General features: G+C 36.4%; 5 protein-coding genes and 3 long non-coding RNA genes across 8 annotated transcripts; 7 read left to right on the top strand and 1 right to left on the bottom strand.

Annotated features, from left to right (window-relative positions):
• Positions 1-324: 324 nt before the first annotated feature.
• Positions 325-3,206, top strand: LOC138129882 (facilitated trehalose transporter Tret1-like). Its single transcript, XM_069046192.1, has 2 exons — positions 325-1,734; positions 1,789-3,206. The coding sequence occupies exons 1-2, from the start codon at positions 1,539-1,541 to the stop codon at positions 3,120-3,122; spliced, it is 1,530 nt and encodes a 509-aa protein (XP_068902293.1). The 5' UTR covers positions 325-1,538; the 3' UTR covers positions 3,123-3,206.
• A 263-nt stretch (positions 3,207-3,469) lies between these two features.
• LOC138128663 (circadian clock-controlled protein daywake-like) lies at positions 3,470-4,626 on the bottom strand. Its single transcript, XM_069044869.1, has 4 exons — positions 4,499-4,626; positions 4,209-4,446; positions 3,855-3,988; positions 3,470-3,804 (listed from the first exon to the last, which is right to left on the bottom strand). The coding sequence occupies exons 1-4, from the start codon at positions 4,551-4,553 to the stop codon at positions 3,503-3,505; spliced, it is 729 nt and encodes a 242-aa protein (XP_068900970.1). The 5' UTR covers positions 4,554-4,626; the 3' UTR covers positions 3,470-3,502.
• A 2,560-nt stretch (positions 4,627-7,186) lies between these two features.
• On the top strand, positions 7,187-8,205 carry LOC138128698 (uncharacterized). The gene is made up of 4 exons (XR_011158860.1): positions 7,187-7,339; positions 7,392-7,629; positions 7,682-7,815; positions 7,870-8,205. It is a non-coding gene; the product is annotated as an uncharacterized lncRNA (long non-coding RNA).
• A 1,068-nt stretch (positions 8,206-9,273) lies between these two features.
• Positions 9,274-10,306, top strand: LOC138128697 (uncharacterized). Its single transcript, XR_011158859.1, has 4 exons — positions 9,274-9,429; positions 9,482-9,719; positions 9,774-9,907; positions 9,963-10,306. It is a non-coding gene; the product is annotated as an uncharacterized lncRNA (long non-coding RNA).
• Positions 10,307-10,821: 515 nt separating this feature from the next.
• LOC138128200 (ribonuclease Y-like) lies at positions 10,822-11,445 on the top strand. The gene has a single exon (XM_069044388.1). It carries the CDS (start codon positions 10,822-10,824, stop codon positions 11,443-11,445), a length of 624 nt encoding a protein of 207 aa, XP_068900489.1.
• Positions 11,446-11,961: 516 nt separating this feature from the next.
• Positions 11,962-14,447, top strand: LOC138128201 (golgin subfamily A member 6-like protein 25). Its single transcript, XM_069044389.1, has 4 exons — positions 11,962-13,251; positions 13,302-13,616; positions 13,667-14,110; positions 14,436-14,447. The coding sequence occupies exons 1-4, from the start codon at positions 11,962-11,964 to the stop codon at positions 14,445-14,447; spliced, it is 2,061 nt and encodes a 686-aa protein (XP_068900490.1).
• Positions 14,448-14,561: 114 nt separating this feature from the next.
• On the top strand, positions 14,562-15,657 carry LOC138128714 (uncharacterized). Its single transcript, XR_011158871.1, has 4 exons — positions 14,562-14,757; positions 14,809-15,046; positions 15,101-15,234; positions 15,291-15,657. It is a non-coding gene; the product is annotated as an uncharacterized lncRNA (long non-coding RNA).
• Positions 15,658-15,936: 279 nt separating this feature from the next.
• LOC138128713 (uncharacterized) lies at positions 15,937-17,332 on the top strand. Its single transcript, XM_069044910.1, has 4 exons — positions 15,937-16,417; positions 16,470-16,707; positions 16,761-16,894; positions 16,948-17,332. The coding sequence occupies exons 1-4, from the start codon at positions 16,354-16,356 to the stop codon at positions 17,247-17,249; spliced, it is 738 nt and encodes a 245-aa protein (XP_068901011.1). The 5' UTR covers positions 15,937-16,353; the 3' UTR covers positions 17,250-17,332.
• Positions 17,333-21,527: the final 4,195 nt, after the last annotated feature.

A 21,527-nucleotide genomic window follows, 5' to 3' on the forward strand; every position in this document is an offset into this window, starting at 1 on the left:
CAATAAAAAAATCCAGAAAATATTATTAAGCATCTAGATCTTTGTAAACTTCCAATGAACACAAGAAGAATTCTGTTCATTTTAGTCCAAAAAAGAAAGTTTTTTTTTGCTTGGTTGACTCTGTAATTTTCATTTCTTGTGAAACAGAAATCTTGGCAGAGAGACTAAAGACAAATATATTTAGTAAAATTAAGAAACTTGGATCAAATTGAAGATAAATCGTCTTCATAAGCCAATGTACTCGAGATTCTAGAGAAGGGGAAGGAATGAAAGAAACTAAAAGATGGTAAATTATGATATCGAAGAATTACTTGTAGCTATTGATAACAACAACTAAAAATCTTTACTTTCGTAACGTAAATCTTTTCATGTAAATCAAATGATTCATTCTTCTTCTTCTCCATTCTCAGGTGTTCTAGCTATTCCTTATGAAGAACCGTTTCTGAATCTTGCTTTATCGGAAAAACTTGCATGGTTTGTCAGTCACATCAAATTTTGCCCTTCTAGCAAATCTCATTTCTTTATGAAGGATTATGTCATTATGCCGCTTCGTCCTTCAAACAATTAAGTAACTACGATAAAGTCTCTAGAAGAGGGTTTTAAAGCTTGTAGGTCATTGTAATGTTCCAACCAGAAGAAGAAGAAGTTCTATTTTTTTGTCAGGGGGACAATAAAAATAAATCTACTTGAGCAGATCGTCACAATCAGCAATCTAACAGACATGGGAAGACTTCACCAGAAGAAAACTACCAAAATAAAATCAAATTTTATTTAATAAATCACTACCACGATAAAAATAAATGTCAAAGAATTCTTAGAATACTTAGAATACTGTTTGCGATAATAACATTTTTTTTGCTTGTCCGAATTGATAAACAATCCCGATCTATTTATAACTTTTATCTTTCTTATACATCACACCGATAAAAAAAATTAATGCATGTTTCTAATTTTATAAAATTTCATTTCTCTCCACATGAATCAAACCGGTTTACTTGTTTCAAATTGCAAGTCATTTCTATTAATAGTTTTTAATGGGTTTATTTAATCGTAGTAAAATGTATCTTATCATCTATTTTTGTCTCCTATTATATCGCGTCTTCATTTAAATTTCTCCTCAAACTCGGCGTTGACGAGTCGATTGTGAACGCACCACTCATCAGTCTGCAGTGTAAAAACACAAACAACGCAAAAGTGAGGTTAGATTTAAACAGCTGATCCGTGATCCATCATTCTGGTGCGTTCACAATTGACTCTTCAACGCCTACTTTGCGAATAAATTTAAGACGAAAACTAGACCAGTTTCTTCTATTCTTTCTGGCCAACTAATATACCTTTCAGTGAACTGAAAGTGTCATTTAATACATTGAAGTAGAAGTGGCTGCTTTGTAAACAGATAAATCAGAAAAAAGGAAGCTGTAGCTTCTTCTTCCTTTTGAAGATGAATACTCACAATTTCTTCGTTCCAAGAAAAAACGAGAAGAACAATACCACCAATCGGGAAACGTGGAAACGTCACCGTATGTCTTCACCCACGCATGTCATGTATCAAAAAAATACTCGTTTTTAATCCATCACCTCCACTTTTCTTACAGGCCCCTCCTACCAAAACGACTCGACTCACTCAAGATAAAACTATTTCAACAACATCCTGCAGTACTGAATGCAAGTGTCACCCGAGAGGTCACAAAATGTTTAAACTACTGAGTTACACCTTCCTAACTGTCTTGACTGGTAAGTACTCCCCAAGCAACTCCAAATCGAAGATACTCATCAATACTCTTCCAGTCGATCTCTTGGCGACTTCTGGCGACCTGGCCATAACATGGACATCTCCAGTGCTGGCAAAACTGTATTCCAACGATTCCGCAGTGAATCCCTTTGACCAGCCCATCACAGAAGACGAAGACTCTTGGATTGGATCTCTGATCAACATAGGCGCGATGATTGGTCCCTTCCCTTATGGCTTCCTCGCCGATAAATATGGCCGAAAGATTGGTTTGCTCGCGGTTTCCGTTCCTTACATCGTATCCTATCTCACTCTCGCGTTTTCAAAAACCGTTTACTTGTACTACTTCGCGAGACTTCTTGGGGGTATCGCCATCGGTGGAGGGTACACTCTTCTCCCGATGTACGTCGCCGAGATCGCCGCAGACTCCAACAGAGGGATGCTGTCAGCAAGTCTGAATGTCTTTTGGACATTAGGGAATTTGATACCGTACGCCATAGGCCCATACACTTCCATCGTCTGCTTCAACGCCATTCTAGCCTGCATCCCAGGGGTGTTTTTTGTGTTGTTTTTCACAATAGCACCAGAATCCCCGTACTATCTTGTCGAAAAGAACGATATCATTGGTGCCGAAAAGTCGCTGATGAAGCTGCGATCGCGGAATAAGAAAGTCGTCGAAAACGACATAGCCAGTATAGATTTGGAGCTAAAACTAAACGAGACCAAAGGAAGTTTCTTGGATTTGTTCAGATCAAGAGTCTACATGAAGGGCCTCGTCATATCCTTGGTCTTGGTCATGGCCCAACAGCTCTCCGGCATCAACGCGGTACTGTTTTACACCGAAGAGATCTTCTCGGCATCCGGCGCTCAAGAAACGTCTCCCGAAATGTCGTCGATCATAACAGGACTCGTCGTGTTCTTGTCCAGCTTTGCCACTCCATTTCTCTCCGATAGATTGGGCAGGAGGCTGTTGATGCTGATCTCGCTGATGGGGGTGTTCCTGTCGCTCATGGCCCTCAGCGTGTTCTTCTATCTGCGCAGCTCCACGGATGTCGACGTCACTGGTATCTCTTGGCTGCCGCTGTTGAGTCTGATCATGTTCTTCGTGATGTACAACTTTGGGATTGGACCCTTGCCGTGGACAGTTTCTTCGGAGCTGTTTCCGGTCAGTGTTAAGTCGTACGCAGCGTCGCTGGTGTCTTGCGCTTGCTGGACTACTTCGTTCGTCGTGACGAAGTTCTTCAACGATTTGAACGAAGATATTGGCCAAGGGGAGACGTTTTGGTTGTTCGGAGGGTTCTGCCTCGCGGCCTGGCTCTTCACTATGTTCTTCGTGCCGGAGACGAAGGGGAAGAGTTTCCAAGAAATACAAGAGATTTTGGAGAGGAGGTGATCGGAAGGTTTTAATCACCACCATTTTGAAAAAAACTTCTTATTATCTGATTTCGTTTAATGGAATTACATGGAAAGACAATAAATGTTTGTGATAATAATGTTTTGATTTCATTCAATTATTTATAAGTCGTATCTTTTTGTAGATCACACTGATGGGAAAAAACTTGTGTATCTTTCTAATTTTAGAAATTCCTTCTTGTAAACTTGATTCAAAGCAGATTGTCGTATCGATTAATTATTTATAGTTATCAATGATCAAGTCATGTGTGCAACACTCGCCGCTTTCGTGTGTGTAAACTTCCAACTTGTACAAAAAAGTAGAAAGTGGTTAAAAAAAAACAATCGGCAATCAGAATGATTTAATCCAAAAAGCGTAAATTATACACCACCAAAAAGCTCTGCAACTGGTACTTTTTCCAAGAAATTATTAAATACGTCGCCGTAACCTTGGGCATAACTGTCAAAGTAGATGGACTCAAAGTACTGAGTAGCTTGTTTCCAGTTGAGAGTAATCTCTTGATTGAAGGCGTCCTCGAGATTCTTACTCTTGAACAAATTTTTAAAATGGGCGGTCATCGACTGTGGCGCCATCTCTAGTTTGGTGTCGATCACCTGAAAGTACTTTTGGCCGTCCCTCGTATATTCTTCGAAGGAGAAACTCAACGTGTACGTAACATTCTCTGAAAATGTTTTCCAGTGTCTTTGTTTTTGACAGGTGAGAAAGACTCACGTGCAGTGACAAGTGCAGGACCTGAAGATTCAATTGGTATGACAAACATCACACCTTTGGTTTCATAGTCAAATTCGTAGCGCATTTCAGGATTCTTCATCACTATGGTCAAGGTTTTATCTTCGAAATTCATTCTGTTGTGAGAAATAGAAAAAAGTAGGCGTTGCAGAGTCGATTGTGGACGCACCACGGATACAGATCACGGAGCAGCTGTTTAAATCTAACCTCACTTTTTGCGTTGTTTGTGTTTTTGTTGTGGAGACTGACGAGTGGTGCGTTCACAAACGACTCTTCAACGCCAATTTTGAGGATACATTTAAATGAACACCCGATATTTATTAATTGATTGCTTACGTTGCTTTCAAGTGGGTGATTTTGGTGTGACCGAAGATTTTGAAGTTTCTGAATTTGCTGTCAAAAGGCAGTTTTACTCCAGTTTTGGCGAGGAAGAAAGGCACGAAGAACGGTTCCAAACTTGGCAGGCTGTACTCTTCCATTGGTCTATCCAGTTGTTTGATGGCGGTTTTGATGGCGTCAGACAAACAACTGTTGAAATCGGATTTTCTCTTGTCGCATTTTGTAAACGTGGAAGCTGATGGAATGACAGATTTAGATGAAGATTTTCTTCATGAAAAAATGTTTACGCAATTTGAGACAATTCGCCAAGCACAATACACCCAAAAATGTTAACACCTTCATCTTGACACTCAAAGTAGTTGTCCCGACGCATTTTCTTGTATTTATATGCAGAAAATTGTGCGTAAACACATTTGAAACTCGTTCCTTGCTTCGATTTAATTATGTCGTGCGACGAAAAAAGTTGCAAACCAACACTTCAAACTAAACTTTGTAGGCTTTTTTTCGTTGTTTGTTTTCCAGATTTGTCACTGTTTACGCTATATCAGGTTTCTTCATTTTTGTTGTGTTGGACGATCGAAGACGTTCTTTCATTGGTGAAGTCTGTTCAATGGAAATTATATAACCTCGACGAGCTAGAGATTGAAGATGTTTTGGAAAAGTTACAACATGATGACTCATTGGGGAAGGGTGGGACAAATTTTTTAAATAGTTGGGAATCTTGCTTGCGAGGGTGTTGGACTGTCAAGTTTTGTAAGGGTGCTCTCATGATACTCTTTGGGGGCAGAGTTAAGAATTTTGCGAACTGATTGTCCTCCACAAGAAGAGAAATTTGCTTCATCATTTTGTGACAAGACCAGAAGCTTCTCTATGTATTTTGCTACAGGCTTCTAGAGCGTTTAATATTCTTTTTTCTATAGTAGATGTTAAAGTGTGATTTTATCTATTCAAATCAACAGCTCAAGGAGTATTTTAACCGCAAGGGTAGATAAAGTGTTACTTTAACAACAAGGGTAGATAAAATATATTTTCTTATTACCCTAACAACGATCATACTAACGAGATTTTAAAACCTGACACGATTAAAAAAAATGTTATAGAAAAAAATTGAATATTATACAGGGTGATTCACGTAGCACGTTCGTTAGAAACTTTCTGATTTCCAAAAATTGTATTAAGACGAAAATTGGTATCCGACTACAGTCGACCGCTCCAAGTTCAAATAAAATATTTTCAAAATGGCGACACTTCCGGAAATACCGGAAATCGACGCCATCTTTGTTTTTTTTAACGTAAAGGCCCCATTTTGACCTCATATTTGGATTCTGCGTTAAATTTTGAGTTTGGAACGTGGCTCTTTTAACACTTATCTGTCATGTAATGTTTTTCGCAAAAAAACGGGGTTGCAGGGCTTCATTAAAAAATTTATAACTCCTGAACCATTCAAAATAAATAATTGATTTTTTAAAAATTGAATTCCTAAAGGCCTGGCCGATTCCTTGCGCTATTAGCGACATTTTATTTATGTTTCATACGCCTACTGAAATTTTTCAAAATTGATAATAAAAAAATGTCGAAAACTTCATTTTTTTTAAATAGCAACTACCATTTTTCATAGTAGATATAAATGTAAAATTTAATTTTAAGGCCACTTTTATTAACATTGTGTATGTCTATTTCCAGTCGTTTTGGCGTAATTTCTATTATTTGAATAATAGTAGTTTATTTAACGAGTTTGTGTGTAATTTGGGCTTTTTTTGGCATGAGTGGGCTAGTTTAAAACTCGAGTGAAACTAGAGTTTTAAAGGTCCACGAGTGCCAAAAAAAGCCCAAATTACACAAGAACGAGTTGAATACAACGTTTTTTTGTTCGACGAGCCTCCCAAAGGCTCCAAATCGCTGAAAATCTTTAAAATTAGCTTGACGTTTCGTTTTGACAAGTTGTCAAATTTATCAAAATCCGTTCACACAGGAGAAAATTCTGACAGTGTCGAACAAAAAATTTTTTTTTTTATCAAGCAATTTTTATTTGAATTTTAATGTAAATTAAAATTTTCATGGAAAATATTTTTTAATTAATTTGCTTATTTTTTATTATGTTATTGTTATTTGCTTTTCATTGCATGCGATTTTTGAATAAAAATTCAAATAAAACAATTGCTTGATAAAAAAGAATATTTTTTTATTCAAATAATAGAAATTACGCCAAAACGGCTGGGAATAGGCACACACAAAGTTAATAAAAGTGGTAAAATTAAATTTTACATTTATATCTATCGTTAGAAATGGTAGTTGCCATTTAAAAAAATGAAGTTTTCGACATTTTTTGATTACCAATTTTGAAAAATTGCAGTAGGCATATGAAATATAAAAAACATCCACTAATGACACAACAGATAGGCCAGGTCCTTAGGAATTCAATTTAAAAAAAATCAATGGTTCAGGAGTTATAAATTTTTTAATGAAGCCCTGCAACCCCGCTTTTTTGCGAAAAAGATGACATAGGTCAAGAATGATGACAGATAAGTATTGATAAAAGGACATTGTAATCTCAAAATTTAACGTAGAATCAAAATTTGAAATCAAAATGGGACCTTTCTATTTAAAAAAACAAAGATGGCGTCGATTTCCGGTATTTCCGGAAGTGTCACCATTTTGAAAATATTTCACTTAAACTTGGAGTAGTCGATTATAGTCGGTTACCAATTTTCATATTAATACGATTTTGGGAAATTAGAAAGTTTCTAACGAACGGGCTACGTGAATCACCCTGTACACGATTCTCGAGCTCTCGAAGATAAAATACAATTTTATCGTCTTGCATAATAAATAGCTATTTTCGCTGGTTCAGATTACAATTTTAAAAATTTTGACGTGAAAAATTAAAAAAATTAAGAAATCTAATGGAGCAAACCTTGAATAAACTGGAAGATAAAGAAAAAAAAAACAAGAAAGTTGAATTGTTAATATGAGTCCGCAACAAGTTTACAAATGGGATTTTAGACAATTCTTCTTATATAAATAGACAAAAGCACACCTGTTCTCAGTGTCTCACCATTTCAAAATGAAGACTTTACTATTTTCTTGTGTCTTGTGTTTGGCGAATTTTTGCAACCCTGTAAAGCAGTGTAAATTTTTTCTTCGGAGGAAATTCTTCACTTAAGGCTGTGATTGTTTCAGATTCAACATTGACAAAATGCGACAAGAGAAAAATTGATTTCAACGATTGCTTATCTGGAGCCATCAAGAACGCCATCTCTTCACTGGATAAACCAATGGAAAAGTACAATTTGCCAAGTTTGGAACCATTCTTCGTGCCGTTCTTCTTCCCCAAAGCCGGACTGAAACCTGAATTTGATACCAAACTCAAAAACTGCAAGATTTTTGGACGCACCAAAATCACCGACTTGACAGCAAAGTAAGTATTTAAGTGAGTTGCGTTCCGAAGGAAGTATCACTTTCCCCAATAGAGTGAATTTCGAGGATAAAACTTTGACGATGTCGATCACCAATCCCGAAATGCGCTACGAATTTGACTATGAAACGAAGGGTGTATTGTTTCTTTTGCCAATTGACTCATCAGGATCCGGGTTGATTACTATACGTAAGTTTCTCTTTACTTATCCAGAAAGAAATACTTAAGACAAGATAATTTCAGAAAATGTGACGTACACGTTTAAATTTACATTCGAAGAGTACACCAAGGACAATCAAGATTATCTACTGGTGATTGACAGCAAGTTGATGATAGACCCGCAATCGATGAAAATACATTATGGAAATTTTTTCAAGGACAAGATTTTGGACGACGCATTTAGTCATGAACTAACCGCAAACTGGAAAAAAGTGGTTGCCTATTTTATGCCCATCTACTTTGACAGTTATGGCCAAAGTTATGGAGATTTCTTCAACAGATTCTTGGAGATAGTACCTCTCGCTGAACTTTTTGATGGAGTATAACTTGTATTTTTTATATTAAATGGTTTTAAAATTTTGTTCTTTTTTTGTAAATAAATCTAGAGTAGGTACTCACTCAGTCCTTTGTGTTGGAAATGGACTCACGTGCAGAAAATTCTCTTTATCAAAAAACGAAGATAGAAAAGCTTCAAATTCTTGTAAGATGTGTCCGGTTATTGTGAAGCAATATCGAACCAACCACAACGAGTCATAGAAACTAACAAATTATTTCAATTTTTTTTCGAAAGTGTCCTTTTGTTTTGGTTTTCCGTAGATTGCACTGACAATCGTACACCTGCAATAAACATCTGAAAAATGTACATGTGATGTGGTTGCTACGGCAACAAAATAAATAAACGGAAATTTCTTTCGTACAAAAAGATTTTTAAAATAACTTTTATTGTCAAAACGAGAGTCCAGAAATCTTCTGAAAATATGCAAATGAAGATAAATCTCTTTTCCAAAAGGGAATCACATTTTCAGAGGTTATAGAAGAAAACTCAAGAAACTTGTAGCAACTTTACTTACTGAGGAGCAATTAAGGGGTCATTATAAATGATTGTCTCATCGCAGTAGGCGTTGGTGACGTAGTTGAATGTGCCGCAAGCTTTATAACATGAGTGAGACTAGCATCCCCGACAGGTAGCGCTGCTGGCGGTAGTGTAAATTTGTCTGCTAGTTTGTCTAACGTTGCGAAGCTAGCGGCACATCACAAATTTGTGTGGGTTTTCAACGCCAACTGCGATGGGACAATCATTTCTAATGACCCTGTATTATTGAAAAGTGTTTATAATTCAATAAATAATTTACTTAAAATTTTAGCACAATAAAATATAATTACAAATAATTACGAGTATGTAAATTAATGGACAGAAGGATAAATAATGCACTTCTTCGTTCTTCACTTGTTACAATTAGATAATATCTTCCTAGTAGAGTGATCACTGATCACACCTTAAATCCATTTTCTTCAAATTAAGATTAGAATTAGAATTATGTCGTGTAAAATAAGAAAAATGAAAAGATAATGATAATGGCGTAAACCTTGAATAAACTGGAAGATAAACAAAAAAAAAGGCATGAAAGTTGAGTTGTTGTTATGCGGCTGCAACGAGTTTTCAAATGTGATTTTAATCAATTCTTCTTATATAAATAGAAAAAAGCACACCTATTCCCAGAGTGTCACACCGTTTCAAAATGAAGACACTAGTATTCTTATGTGTCTTGTGTTTGGTGAACTTTTGCAACCCTGTAAAACTGCGTAAATTATTTCTTCGGAGGAAATTCTTCACTTAAGGCTGTGATTGTTTCAGCTTCAACATTTACAAAATGCGACAAGAGAAAAATTGATTTCAACGATTGCTTATCTGAAGCCATCAAGAACGTCATCTCTCAACTGAATAAACCAGTGGAAGAGTACAATCTGCCAAGTTTCGAACCGTTTTTCCTACCTATGATTTTAATCAAAAGAGTCAAGAACGGAAATTTTGACAAGAAATTGAAGAATTACAAGATTTCTGGTCACACCAAAATCACCGACTTGAAAGCAACGTAGGTAAGCGTCATGACCATCGCGTTCTCAAAAAGTGTCATTTTTCTAAACAGAATGAATTTCGAAGACAAAACAATGACCATGGCAATCACAAATCCAGAAGTTCGCTACGAATTCGATTATGCTACTAAAGGTGTGATGTTTCTTATGCCAATTGATACTTCAGGTCCTGCACTTATTACTGCAAGTGAGTGTTGTTACATAACGCATCAAAGATGAAGAAACTTCACAGATTCTTTCAGAAAATACTACTTACATGTTTACTTTGACGTTCGAGGATTACACGAAGGACAAACAAAATTATTTTCTGGTGATCGACACTAAACTGGAGATGGACGTGCAATCGATGACGTTCCATTATGAAAATTTATTCAAGGACAAGATTTTAAACGAAGCGTTTAATCGAGAACTCGATGCCAACACCAAGAAAGTGCTTGAGTACGCTTTTCCTATTTACCTTGACAGTTATGGGCAAGGTTATGAAAGAGTTTTCAACAATTTCTTGGAAAAAGTTCCTCTCACTGAGCTTTTTGATGGTCTATAATCTGTATCTCCTCTTCTTTTAAATAAATATTCTTTGATCCAAGTTTGTTAATTTTACCAAATATATTTGCCTTTAGTGTCTCTGCCAAGATTTCTGTTTCACAAGAAATGAAAATTACAGAGTTGACCAAGCAAAAAAAAACTTTCTTTTTTGGACTAACATGAACAGAATTCTTCTTTTGTTAATTGGAAATTTACAAAGATTTAAATGTTTAAAAATATTTTCTGGATTTTTTATTGTACAGATATTGTAAAGCTGACCTAGAGCTTTTCCAAAAAAGAAATCAATCATGAATTAAGTCTTCTAGAAAGAAATGAAGTTTGTTAGAAAAGCAAGATTTGATGTGACTCAATAAGAATGCAAAATCTGTTCCAAAAAAGCAAGATTCAAAGTTGATTCTTTCTACGAAATAGCTGAAAAAGCAGAAACTCATAATGAAGAAGATGAAGAACCATTTAATTTACAAGAAGAGATGTAAGTTATAAAAAGAAGAGGTATTTGGGACAAGTAAAAAAACCGCAAGGTCATCGGAAGTGGAGAAGAAATTAGGCAGGGAAATGGAAAAGATATTGGAAAAGCTGGAGGAAGTGAAAAGGGAAATTACAGAGGAAATAAAGGAGCTGAGAAAAGAGAATCAAGATGTCAAAAGAGAAATAGAACAACGAAGGGAAGAATTTAAGAATAAAGAAAAGAAATGGGAGGAGGAGAAAAACAGCATGTCGGAGAGAGTAGCATGGCTGGAAACGAAAATGGAGAATGAAGAAAGAAGAAGAAGGAAAAATAACATAGTGATAACGGGATGGAGAAGTGAGGGAAGTAACAAGCAACAGAGCAGAGAGGAAGTAGAAAAGTTTATAAAAGAAAACATAGGGGAAGCGAAAGTTAAAGATTGCTACAACATAAACAAGGACCAAATACTAGTGCAAATGGAAGAGTGGAGTGGGAAAGAGAAGGTAATGAAGCAGAAAGGAAAATTGAGAGGAAATAGGGCAACAGAGAAAATATTTATTGACAACGACCCCACAAAGAAGGAGAGGGAAATACAGAAAAAAATACGAGCCATCGCCAGAGAAGAAAAGAGACAAGGGAAAGATCTAAAAGTTGGGTACATAAAAATAACCATAGAGGGGGTGCAGATGAGATGGAATGAAGAAAAGGGGAGACTGGAGGTTTTTCAGTAGATGTAGGAAGAGGAGATAGAGGAAAGGGAGACAACGGAAATGGACAAAGGATAAAGAAAAGGGTAGATGGACAAAAAAAAAGGGAAAACGGAAGGAAAGCACAAAGGGGAACAAGAGAAACAAGGTACGAAAGGGAGGAAAGGAGCAAAAGTATTATATTGGAACGTAGCGGGATTAAGAAAAAGAGGGGATGAATTTTGGGACTATGTACGACAATTCGAGGTAGTGGGACTGGTGGAGACTTGGGTGGAGAAACAGAGCTGGGAAAAAGTAGAAAGGACGCTACCGAAAGAATACAAATGGGAAGGACAATAGGCAAAAAGAGAAAGAAAAAGAGGAAGAGCTGCAGGGGGAATAATAACAGGGGTGAAGTTGGGAATTGAAGAGAAACAAAAAGAAAAGGGGGAAGAAGAAGGATACATGGAAAGAAACGTTCATATAGATAACGAATGGTGGAAAATAGTAACAGTATATAGCAAGGAGATGAGGAAAACAACAAGACGGGTCGAGAACACAATGAAGATGGACAGGGAAGAATGCATGCTGTTAGGGGGTGATTTTAACGGGAGAATTGGAGAGAGAGGAGCCAGAAATTGGGAAGAAGAGAAAGGGGATGGGAGAAGAAAAACGAAAGACAAAGTGGAAAATGCAGAGGGGAAGAGGCTGATAGAGTGGATAGAAGAAAATGGATGGGAAGTGCTGAACGGGAATAAACGAGGGGATGAGGAAGGGGAAGTGACATACGTAGGCAGCAGGGGGGAAACAGTCATAGACTACGCAATAGTAAATGAGGCAGCATGGGAGAGAGTGAAAGAGTTCAAAGTGGGAGAAAGAGTGGACTCCGACCATCTCCCTCTAGAAATTACCATAGAGGGAACGAACCAAGAAGAAAAGGAAAAGGGAGAAATGAGAGAGGAGGAGAAGAAGGTGATAGTAAAAGTGTGGAGTGAACATGGAGTGAAAGAGTACAGGAGGAGACTGGAGGAAGCAACATTCAAGGAGCAGGAAATAGAGAAGATGGTGACAGAGCTAAAGGAAGTGATCGAGAAAGCGACGAAGAAAAAGGAGGTGATAGTAAGGGGAGCAAAAAGGGTAGGAAAGAAAAATGGATGGTGGGACGGAGAATGTGAGCAAGCAAAGAGGGAAGTGGTAAAGGCGTTGAGAGGATGGAGGAGGAACAAAATTGACAGAAGCAGATTCCTAGAAGCGAAAAGAAGATACAGAGAGAGATGTAGAGAGAAGAAGAAGCAGAAGAGGGAAAGGGAGGAGAAAGAGATAAAAGAAATAAGAACAGAGAGGGAGGTGTGGAAATACATAAACAGAGAGAGGAAGAAAAAGGAACCAGTGAGCGAGAAAATAACAATACAAGAATGGGAAGAGTACTTCATGAAACTGCTGGAAGGGAGGAAAGAAGAAGGAAATGTGGGAACACAAAGGAAAGAGAAGCAGACGGTGATGGAGGAAACAGAAATCACAGCGGAGGAGGTGGGAAAACACATAAGATACTTGAAAAAGAGAAAGGCACCGGGATGGGACGGGGTGCAAAATGAAGCGTGGATGTATGGGACTGAAAGAATGGTAGAGAGAATGGTGGAACTGATGAATGGGGTATGGAGAGGAGAGGGATTCCCGGAGGACTGGAGAGAAGGCGTAATCTGCCCAATTTTTAAAAAAGGCGAGAAAAATAGAGCGGAAAACTACCGAGGAATAACTCTCCTGAACACGGGGTATAAGTTGTATGCGTCTGTTTTGAGCGAAAGGATGAAGAGGGAAATCGAGGAAAAGGGAGTGTTGCCGGATAGTCAGGCAGGGTTAGAAAGGGAAGGGGTACTGTGGACAATGTGAGCGAGTTTAAGTACCTGGGCTACACCTTCAACGAGAGAGCCACAGTCAGGGCGCAAGTGAGAGAGGTAGTGAGGAAGGCGAACAAGGTAGTTGGATGTGTGTGGGGAATAGGAGAGAGAATGTGGGGAGGCGAGTTCGGGAGGAGAATGAGGATGTTCGAGAGCATGGTGGAGAGCGTGCTGATGTACGGAGCAGAGATATGGGGATGGAAGGAACGGGAGGAGGTGGAGAGGGTGCAAGAGAAATATTTGAGATGGGTGCTAGGAGTGGACAGAGAAACACCAGGGTACATAGTGAGGGAAGAGTGCAAGAGGAGCAAGCTGAGAGTAAAAGCGGGAAAGAGAGCGGCAAAGTTCGAGGACAGAATGGGCGGAAGGGAAGAATGCAGAGAGAGAAGTACTGTAGGAGGAACGGGTATGCCAGCGAGGAAGTGGAAAGAATGAGAGAGGAAGGAAGATGGATGTGTGCGGAGCTGAGCGAGAGGGACAGAGATACGGACAAGCAAGAGAGAAGGGAGAGAATCAGAGAAGCGAGGTACAACAGGGAGTATGAAAGGTGCGTGACAGAAGATGTTCCGGTGTATCTGGGGAGAGAGAGCACGAAAGAAAGGAAAATGATGGCGAGATTTAGATGTGGGAACGAAGAGAGAGAAAACAAGTACTGGATGGAGGAGGAGGAAAGAATGTGCAGGATGTGCCGTGAGGAGAGAGAGACGATCGAGCACATGTGGAGAGGATGCGGTGAAATGAGAGAAAGGGAGGAAAAGGAACGGGGAGAAATACTGAACGAAGACGGAAGAGAGATAGGATGGATGAAAGAGGTATGGAAGAGGAGGGAAAGGATAGAGAAGGAGAGGGGTGGGGAATAAAAGAAAATGTAGGTTAATTTAAAAAAAAAGAAAAAAGAATGATTTTTGAATTTGTAAGTTTATTTAGAACTGTATAAAGTATAGGAATCCTTTAAAGCCCGTAGGGTAAAATAAAGTAAAGTAGTAAAGTGTAAGTTATAAAAAAAAGCATTTTTGAAGGCTGTAACCGTTTTTGATATCATAGATCACCACGCTTTCAGTTTCTTTCATTCATTCCTCCTTCTCTTGAAACTCCAGCACATTGGCTCATAGAGATTATTTAACTTTTCTACGACAGATTAGACACTGAAATTAAGTTGACTAAGTTTAGACCAGTTTTTTAAGTCATCTTATCTGTAATAAAATTAATAAAGATATTATGATGCAAACCTTGAGTAAACTGGAAAATAAACAATAAAAAACCAGTCAGAAAAATTCAGTCTTTGGAACGTCTGCAACGAGTTTACAAATGTGATTTTGAATCATTCTTCTCCACGTATAAAATACAAGACAACACATCTTTTCTTGCAGTGTTGACAACAACGACCATTTCAAAATGAAGACATTAGCATGTTTTAGTGTGTTGTGTTTGGTGAACTTTTGTAATTCTACAACACCGCGTAAATAATTTCTTGGCAAAATTTCTTCACATAAATCTGTGACTGTTTTAGCTCCAACACTTACAAAATGTGACAAGAACAAGATGGATTTCAACGACTGTTTATCTGAAGCTATCAAGAAAACCATCACCCAACTGGACAAACCACTGAAGGAATATAATTTGCCAAGTTTCGAACCACTTTTCTTGCCAATGTTTTTACCCAAAACCGGAACAAAAAATAATTTTCACGCCAAGTTCAAAAACTACAGGATCTTCGGCCACACCAAGATCACCGATTTGAAAGCAACGTAAGCAATGACAATACAGCGCGGCCTAATAAAAACTACCATTTCTACAAACAGAATGAATTTCGAAAATAAGACACTGACCATAACAATCACCAATCCTGAAGTTCGCTACGAATTGGACTATGAAGCTAAAGGAGTAATGTTTTTTGTGCCAATTGACACTTCAGGTCCTGCACTTGCAATTGCACGTAAGTACTTTTGACGCACCAAAAATTAATTATATTTCAGAAATTAATAATTTTAGAAAATGCGCAGTACACGCTTAACTTTACATTCGAAGAGTATACCAAGGACAATCAAAATTATTTAGGAGTGATCGAGAGCAAAGTGGATTCGCAACCAGATTCGTGGAAATTCCATTTTGGAAATTTGTTCCAAGATGAGACTCTAAATGACGGATTCAATCGAGAAGTAAACCAAAACTGGAAGACAGTTTCTGAAGAATTTAAAGCCATTTATTTTGACAGTTACGCCCAAGGTTATGGGAATGTGTTTAACAATTTCTTGGAAAAAGTACCTGTCATTGACTTGTTCGATGGTGTTTGATTTGTAATGTTTATTCATGATGAATGATTATTGTATAAATAAATAAAAGTCAATTCATATTTGAATATTTTCAACAGAAATGAATCTTTCCGTCCCTAAAACAGTAGAACTTCGTTACATGGTAGATTCAGCATTGTAATTATTTTGTCTATGAATTATTTACGACTCGAACTAATCTTGATGTCAGTTTAATAATTCCCAAATTGTTGTCAAAAAGCTGATTTCGCCAAAGTACAAGTCTAAACAAGACAAATCTTCTACTCTTCGCAATAACCACTTGTCATTTGTTGTTTTGTGTCTTGCATCTGTGGTCGTCTGGTTATTAGTTCAAGATGAAAAGAAAAGTGAAATTGTTTCTATTGCCACCAAAATTAAGTATTTTTGAAGCAGCATCGGAAACGGATTTTGAGAACCGTGCGGTGTTATGAACAGCAATCATAAAATGTAACTCTTCTGAGTCGGATTTAATGCCTGATGAATGGACCCACCGAGGTGAAGATACAGATGCAAGGGAGAAAAAAATATTTTTCTTTAGTTCAGGATATGATTTTAAAAATTTTGTGGTGAAAAATAAGAAAAATGAAGAAACATATAATGGAGCAAACCTTGAATAAACTGGAACATAAAGAAAAGAAAAAGAAACAAGAATGTTGATTTGTTAATATGAATCCGCAACAAGTTTACAAATGGGGTTTTAAGCAATTCTTCTTATATAAATAGACGAAAGCACACCTATTCCCAGACTGTCTCACCATTTCAAAATGAAGACTTTCCTATTTTTATGTGTCTTGTGTTTGGCGAACGTTTGCAACCTTGTTAAACTGCGTAAATGATTTCTTCGGAGAAAATTCTTCACTTAAGGCTGTGATTGTTTCAGCTTCACCATTTACAAAATGCGACAAAAGAAAAACTGATTTCAACGATTGTTTGTCTGGAGCCATCAAGAACGCCATCACCCAACTGGACAAACCAATGGAAGAGTACAACCTGCCAAGCTTGGAACCGTTCTTCATGCCGTTCTTCTTCCCCAAAGCCGGACTGAAACCTGAGTTTGACACCAAAATCAAAAACAACAGGATTTCGGGTCACACCAAAATCACCGACTTGACAGCAACGTAAGTATTGTAAAAAGAGTTGCGTTCCGAAAGAAGTACACTTTCTTCAATAGAATGAATTTCGAAGATAAGACCTTGAGGATGTCCATTACCAATCCCGAAATTCGTAACGAATTTGACTATGAAACTAAGGGTGTATTGTTTCTTTTGCCAATTGACACCTCAGGATCCGGGTTGACCACTATACGTAAGTTCCTGTTTTCGTATCCAGAAAGAAATTCTTTGACAAGATAATTTCAGAAAATGTGACGTATACGCTTAACTTTACATTCGAAGAGTACACCAAGGACAATCGAGATTATCTACTCGTGATTGACAGCAAGATGGTGATGGACCCACGATCTATAAAATTGTATTTTGGAAATTTTTTCAAGGACAAGATTTTGGATGACGCATTTAGTCATGAACTAACCGCAAACTGGGAAAAAGTTCTCGTCTATTTTATGCCCATCTTCTCTGACAGTTATGCTCAAGCTTACGGAAATTTGTTTAACAGATTCTTGGAGAAAGTACCTCTCGCTGAACTTTTTGATGGAGCATAACTTGTATTTCTTTTGTTAAACGGTTTTATACTTTCGCTGGTTATTTTTTTGTTGTGAATAAAGCTAGAGTAGATACTCACTCAGTCCTTTGTCTTGCAAATGAAGTGAAGAAAATTCTCTTGTTACACAAAACGAAGATAGAAAAGCTCCAAATTTTTGAAAGATAGATCTGGTTATTGTGAAGCAACATTGAACCAACTACAATTAGTCATAAAAACTACCAAATTTTTTTTTTTCGAAAATGTCCTTTTGTTTTGATTTTTTCGTAGATTGCACTTGTTAGCGCCAAAACGTACCGCATTACGTGTCCAAGTGGTGATTCTGCATAATAGTGCTAGTCTTACACATTCTTAAGTGCGAGCCGCACCCCAGCAGATTAACCACGCGCCTCGATCAGTGCGGACGCATTATTATTTAAGCTTTTAAGATTAAAAGCTAACAGCACTGACAATCGTACATCAGCAATAAACATCTGAAAAATGTGGATTTGATATGGTTCCTATGGTAACAAAAATAAATAAACGGCAATTTCTTTCGTGCAAAAGTATTTTAAAAATAAGTGTTATCATCAAAAAATTATCTCCTCAAGTAATTACTTTGTGTCGGTATGCTATGTTCATATAGATTCTCTCACGTGCATGTGATTTAGTTTCATTAAATTTTTTGTCGCTTTTCATGAGTACTTAATAAATTAATACATTCTTGGGCTGGGAAAATTTTCAGAAATAATTTATGCATTCGTACACTGAAAATAACAAATTACAAAAATAGGTAAAAACTCATTGAAGAAAGGGAAGTTTTAAATCGAACATGACTATTTGTTATTTTAAATTTAATATTTAAGGACAGTTAAACTAAAATAGAAAGGCCTAAATTTATGATTTGAAATGGAAATATGCAAATGAAGATAAACCCCGTTTTCAAAAGAGCACATCTTCAGAGGTCATAGAAGAAAACTCAAGAAACTTGTAGCAACTTTAATTACTCAGGATCTATTATAATTGAAAATTGTTTATAATTCAATAAAACAATTTACTTCAATTTTAGCACAATAAATTTAATTACAAATAATTAGGAGTATGTAAATTAATGGACACAAAATATAAATCGTTCACTTCTTCGTTCTTCACTTGTTATAATTATACCTATACAGTGAGCGGCAAAAGTATGTAATAAATTTCCTAAAAATTAAACAAAATTTTTTTCAAAAAAATCTTTGGACAGGTCAATTTTAGTTTATAAAAATACATATTCTAATACAAAATAAAATTCCAAGCAGTCATTTGTTTTCGAGTTATGACGTCATCAATACTTTTTTTAAATGGAAACCCCCTATTTTTTTCTTGATTCTGATAGCCCTTTTAATTGTATAAACGCCAGTATAAAAATTTTGTTACCATACATAGGGAAATTTTTGAGAAAAAATAAATTTTATAACGAACAAAAACAAGTCAAAAACTGTGTTAGTAAGTACTTAAAATTATGGAATTAAATGTTTGAATTGCCATCCCCCAGTTTGTTGACAATAAGCAAGTTTATGAAGAAATTCCCCCTGTTTTAGTTTTATCACAGCACCCAATCAAAATTAAAATTTCTATACGTTGTATTTTTGTTAAATGAGTCATTTTCGAAAACGTTTTGTAAAACAAATAACACAATCGAATCCTTAATGTCACTGTCACAATCTCAAACATGTATTTCCTACGAAAACCTTTTTTCGCTACAAGGGAATAACAGTTCAGTTTGTATAAACTGTAACAAGAAGCTAAAGAATCACAAAGGTTTGAAAATTCATAACAGCAAGTGCCATCCTTAAGTTGAGTCCTCGCCGTCTGCTAATCCAGTAGCACCTTCAACTTCAAGCGGTCTTCCTGGATTTAACAGACTTCTTGGTAGATACTTCAGACCAATTTATAGATATGCTGCAGATGATAGTGATGAAGATAGTTATGAAGATCCTAAAAATACGGATACAGATGTAAAATCTGGTCAAATCATCAAAAAATCACAAATATCTTCTTCAATTCAAGATTTTGATGGTAAAATAGCTTGCCCATTTTCACCTAAACACCTCTTTAAAGATCAGAAACGACTCAAGACACATATTGAAAAATTCCATCAAGAGCAAATAAATGACGTTAGTAATAATGGATTCGCACCAACAAATTCTATTATTGAAAAATTAATGGCGTATAAACAAAAAATTCATACTATAAGAAGAATTCCGAAGGGAGCAAGATATTCCTCAGCTGATAAACTGTCTTCTGTCATCAATTATTGCGTCAAAACGAACTCAGCTGTTGCATGGGAAAATTTGCTTCTTTTTTCTTACAAAGCATTTAATATCAACGAATCTAATACCAAAAACTTAACCTCTAAAATCAAGCTTAACATTTCAAATTTTAATAACCCACCTTCAACAAATTCAAAATCAAGAAAAAATATTTCTAAATCATTATCAACAAGGATCGAAGCAAAAGTCAACGATTTTGACATCAAAGGAGCAATCAAACTATTAAGCTCTGAAGATTCATTGGCCTCATTTGATGATACTGTATTTCAAGCTTTGAAAAAGAAACACCCAAAACCTTCCCGTCATCTTTCGTATCCTGATCCTCCTGAAAATAATAATCATAATCTGTCTTTAAACGAGTCAGAAGTTTTAAAAGGCATCAATTCGTTTCAAAACGGCTCAGCACCTGGAATCGACGGAATGCGACCACAGTTCTTAAAGGACATGATTTCCTTCTCCGCTGGAGAAGCTGGTAAAAGAGCTTTGACTTCATTAACTAGCTTTTGCAATTTTATCCTCGCTGCTAAGATTCCTGAAGAAATTCAGCCAATCTTTTATGGTGCATCTCTTTGTGCATTATCAAAGAAAGATGGAGGTATCAGACCTATAGCTATTGGTTGTGCTTTGAGAAGACTAGTTGCTCGCATAGTTTGTGTTAACCAGAGCAATCAAATTCAATCATACTTAGCTCCTCACCAACTTGGTGTTGCTACAAAAAGAGGCTGCGAAGCAGCAATACATTCAGTTCGTACATTTATCAACATTCCCGAAAATAGAGATAACATTTTACTTAAAATCGATTTTGAAAATGCATTTAATTCTATCGAGAGAGATAGTATGCTTATCCCAATTAAAAATAATTTTCCACTTATATATCCGTTTCTATACCAAAGTTATCGGTTCCCTTCTTTGCTTTTTTTGGTAATAAAACAATATCATCAGAGGTTGGTGTTCAGCAAGGTGATCCTTGTGGTCCAATGTCTTTTAGTATTACAGTTCAACCTTTGGTCAATAATTTACTTTCGAAACTAAACATTTGGTATCTAGATGATGCCACTCTTTCAGATTCGCCCGAAACTGTATTAAACGATTTTCATACTATCATTAAAATGGCTGCTGAAATTGGTCTTAAGGTGAATACAAGCAAATGTGAAATTTTCTTTTGTTCTCAACGTATCGACTCAAGTATTGTTAGTAAATTCGAAAAAATATGTCCAGGTATTCGTATAACTTCAAAAGATGACCTTCAATTATTAGGAGCTCCAATTTTTGAAGAAGCTCATGTCCATCATTTCAAAATCAAACAACATAAATTGAATCTTCTTATTTCTCGACTCGAACAAATTAATCCACATGTGGCTTATTTTCTTTTAAAAAATTGCCTTTTCATTCCAAAAATGTCATATTTTCTGCGTACTTGTGCTCTTTGGAAATTCTCTTCTTTACTAGAAGATATGGACTCTTTACTCAAAGAAAGTCTTGAATCTATTTTAAACATTTGTCTAAATACCAAACAATGGTTACAAGCAACTCTCCCTATTTCTTTTGGTGGATTGGGTATTCGTAGAATTTCTGATATTTGTCTTCCGGCTTTCCTTAGTTCTTCTCATGGTGTTCAAGATCTTATGTCTTCTTTACTCCCCTTTATGGATATTAAGATTCAAGTACACTATTATGAGGAAGCTTTGAATAAGTGGCTATCAGTAAATAACGAAACTCCATCTAGTTTAAAAACTCAGAAATCCTGGGATTTGATAAATATAAAAAGAATCATTGAGAGTGAACTTCAATTTGACTCAGATTTTGACAAAGCACGTTTTAAAGCGATCCAACAACGTGAATCAGGTGCTTGGTTACATGCATTTCCATCTAAGAACATCGGTACTTGTTTAGACAAGCAAGATTTTCAAACTTCTGTTGGCCTTAGACTGGGTTGCCGTCTTTTTGAAAACCATATTTGTAGTCGTTGTTCTATGCCAAACGAA

This window comes from Tenebrio molitor, chromosome 4, assembly GCF_963966145.1.
Source record: "Tenebrio molitor chromosome 4, icTenMoli1.1, whole genome shotgun sequence".
NCBI classification, from domain to species: Eukaryota; Metazoa; Arthropoda; class Insecta; order Coleoptera; family Tenebrionidae; genus Tenebrio; species Tenebrio molitor.

Coding starts and splice junctions, on each gene's coding strand:
- LOC138128713 (XM_069044910.1), top strand. CDS start 16,354: ATGAAGACTTTCCTATTTTTATGTGTCTTGTGTTTGGCGAACGTTTGC. Junction 16,418..16,469: donor TTGCAACCTTGTTAAACTGC/GTAAATGATTTC, acceptor TGATTGTTTCAG/CTTCACCATTTACAAAATGC. Junction 16,708..16,760: donor ATCACCGACTTGACAGCAAC/GTAAGTATTGTA, acceptor TTTCTTCAATAG/AATGAATTTCGAAGATAAGA.
- LOC138128663 (XM_069044869.1), bottom strand. CDS start 4,553: ATGAAGGTGTTAACATTTTTGGGTGTATTGTGCTTGGCGAATTGTCTC. Junction 3,989..4,208: donor ATCACCCACTTGAAAGCAAC/GTAAGCAATCAA, acceptor TTCTCACAACAG/AATGAATTTCGAAGATAAAA. Junction 3,805..3,854: donor TCCTGCACTTGTCACTGCAC/GTGAGTCTTTCT, acceptor AAACATTTTCAG/AGAATGTTACGTACACGTTG.
- LOC138128200 (XM_069044388.1), top strand. CDS start 10,822: ATGGAAAAGATATTGGAAAAGCTGGAGGAAGTGAAAAGGGAAATTACA.
- LOC138128201 (XM_069044389.1), top strand. CDS start 11,962: ATGAAGATGGACAGGGAAGAATGCATGCTGTTAGGGGGTGATTTTAAC. Junction 13,252..13,301: donor GAGTGTTGCCGGATAGTCAG/GCAGGGTTAGAA, acceptor AGCGAGTTTAAG/TACCTGGGCTACACCTTCAA. Junction 13,617..13,666: donor GCAAGAGGAGCAAGCTGAGA/GTAAAAGCGGGA, acceptor AATGGGCGGAAG/GGAAGAATGCAGAGAGAGAA.
- LOC138129882 (XM_069046192.1), top strand. CDS start 1,539: ATGTCATGTATCAAAAAAATACTCGTTTTTAATCCATCACCTCCACTT. Junction 1,735..1,788: donor CTTCCTAACTGTCTTGACTG/GTAAGTACTCCC, acceptor ATACTCTTCCAG/TCGATCTCTTGGCGACTTCT.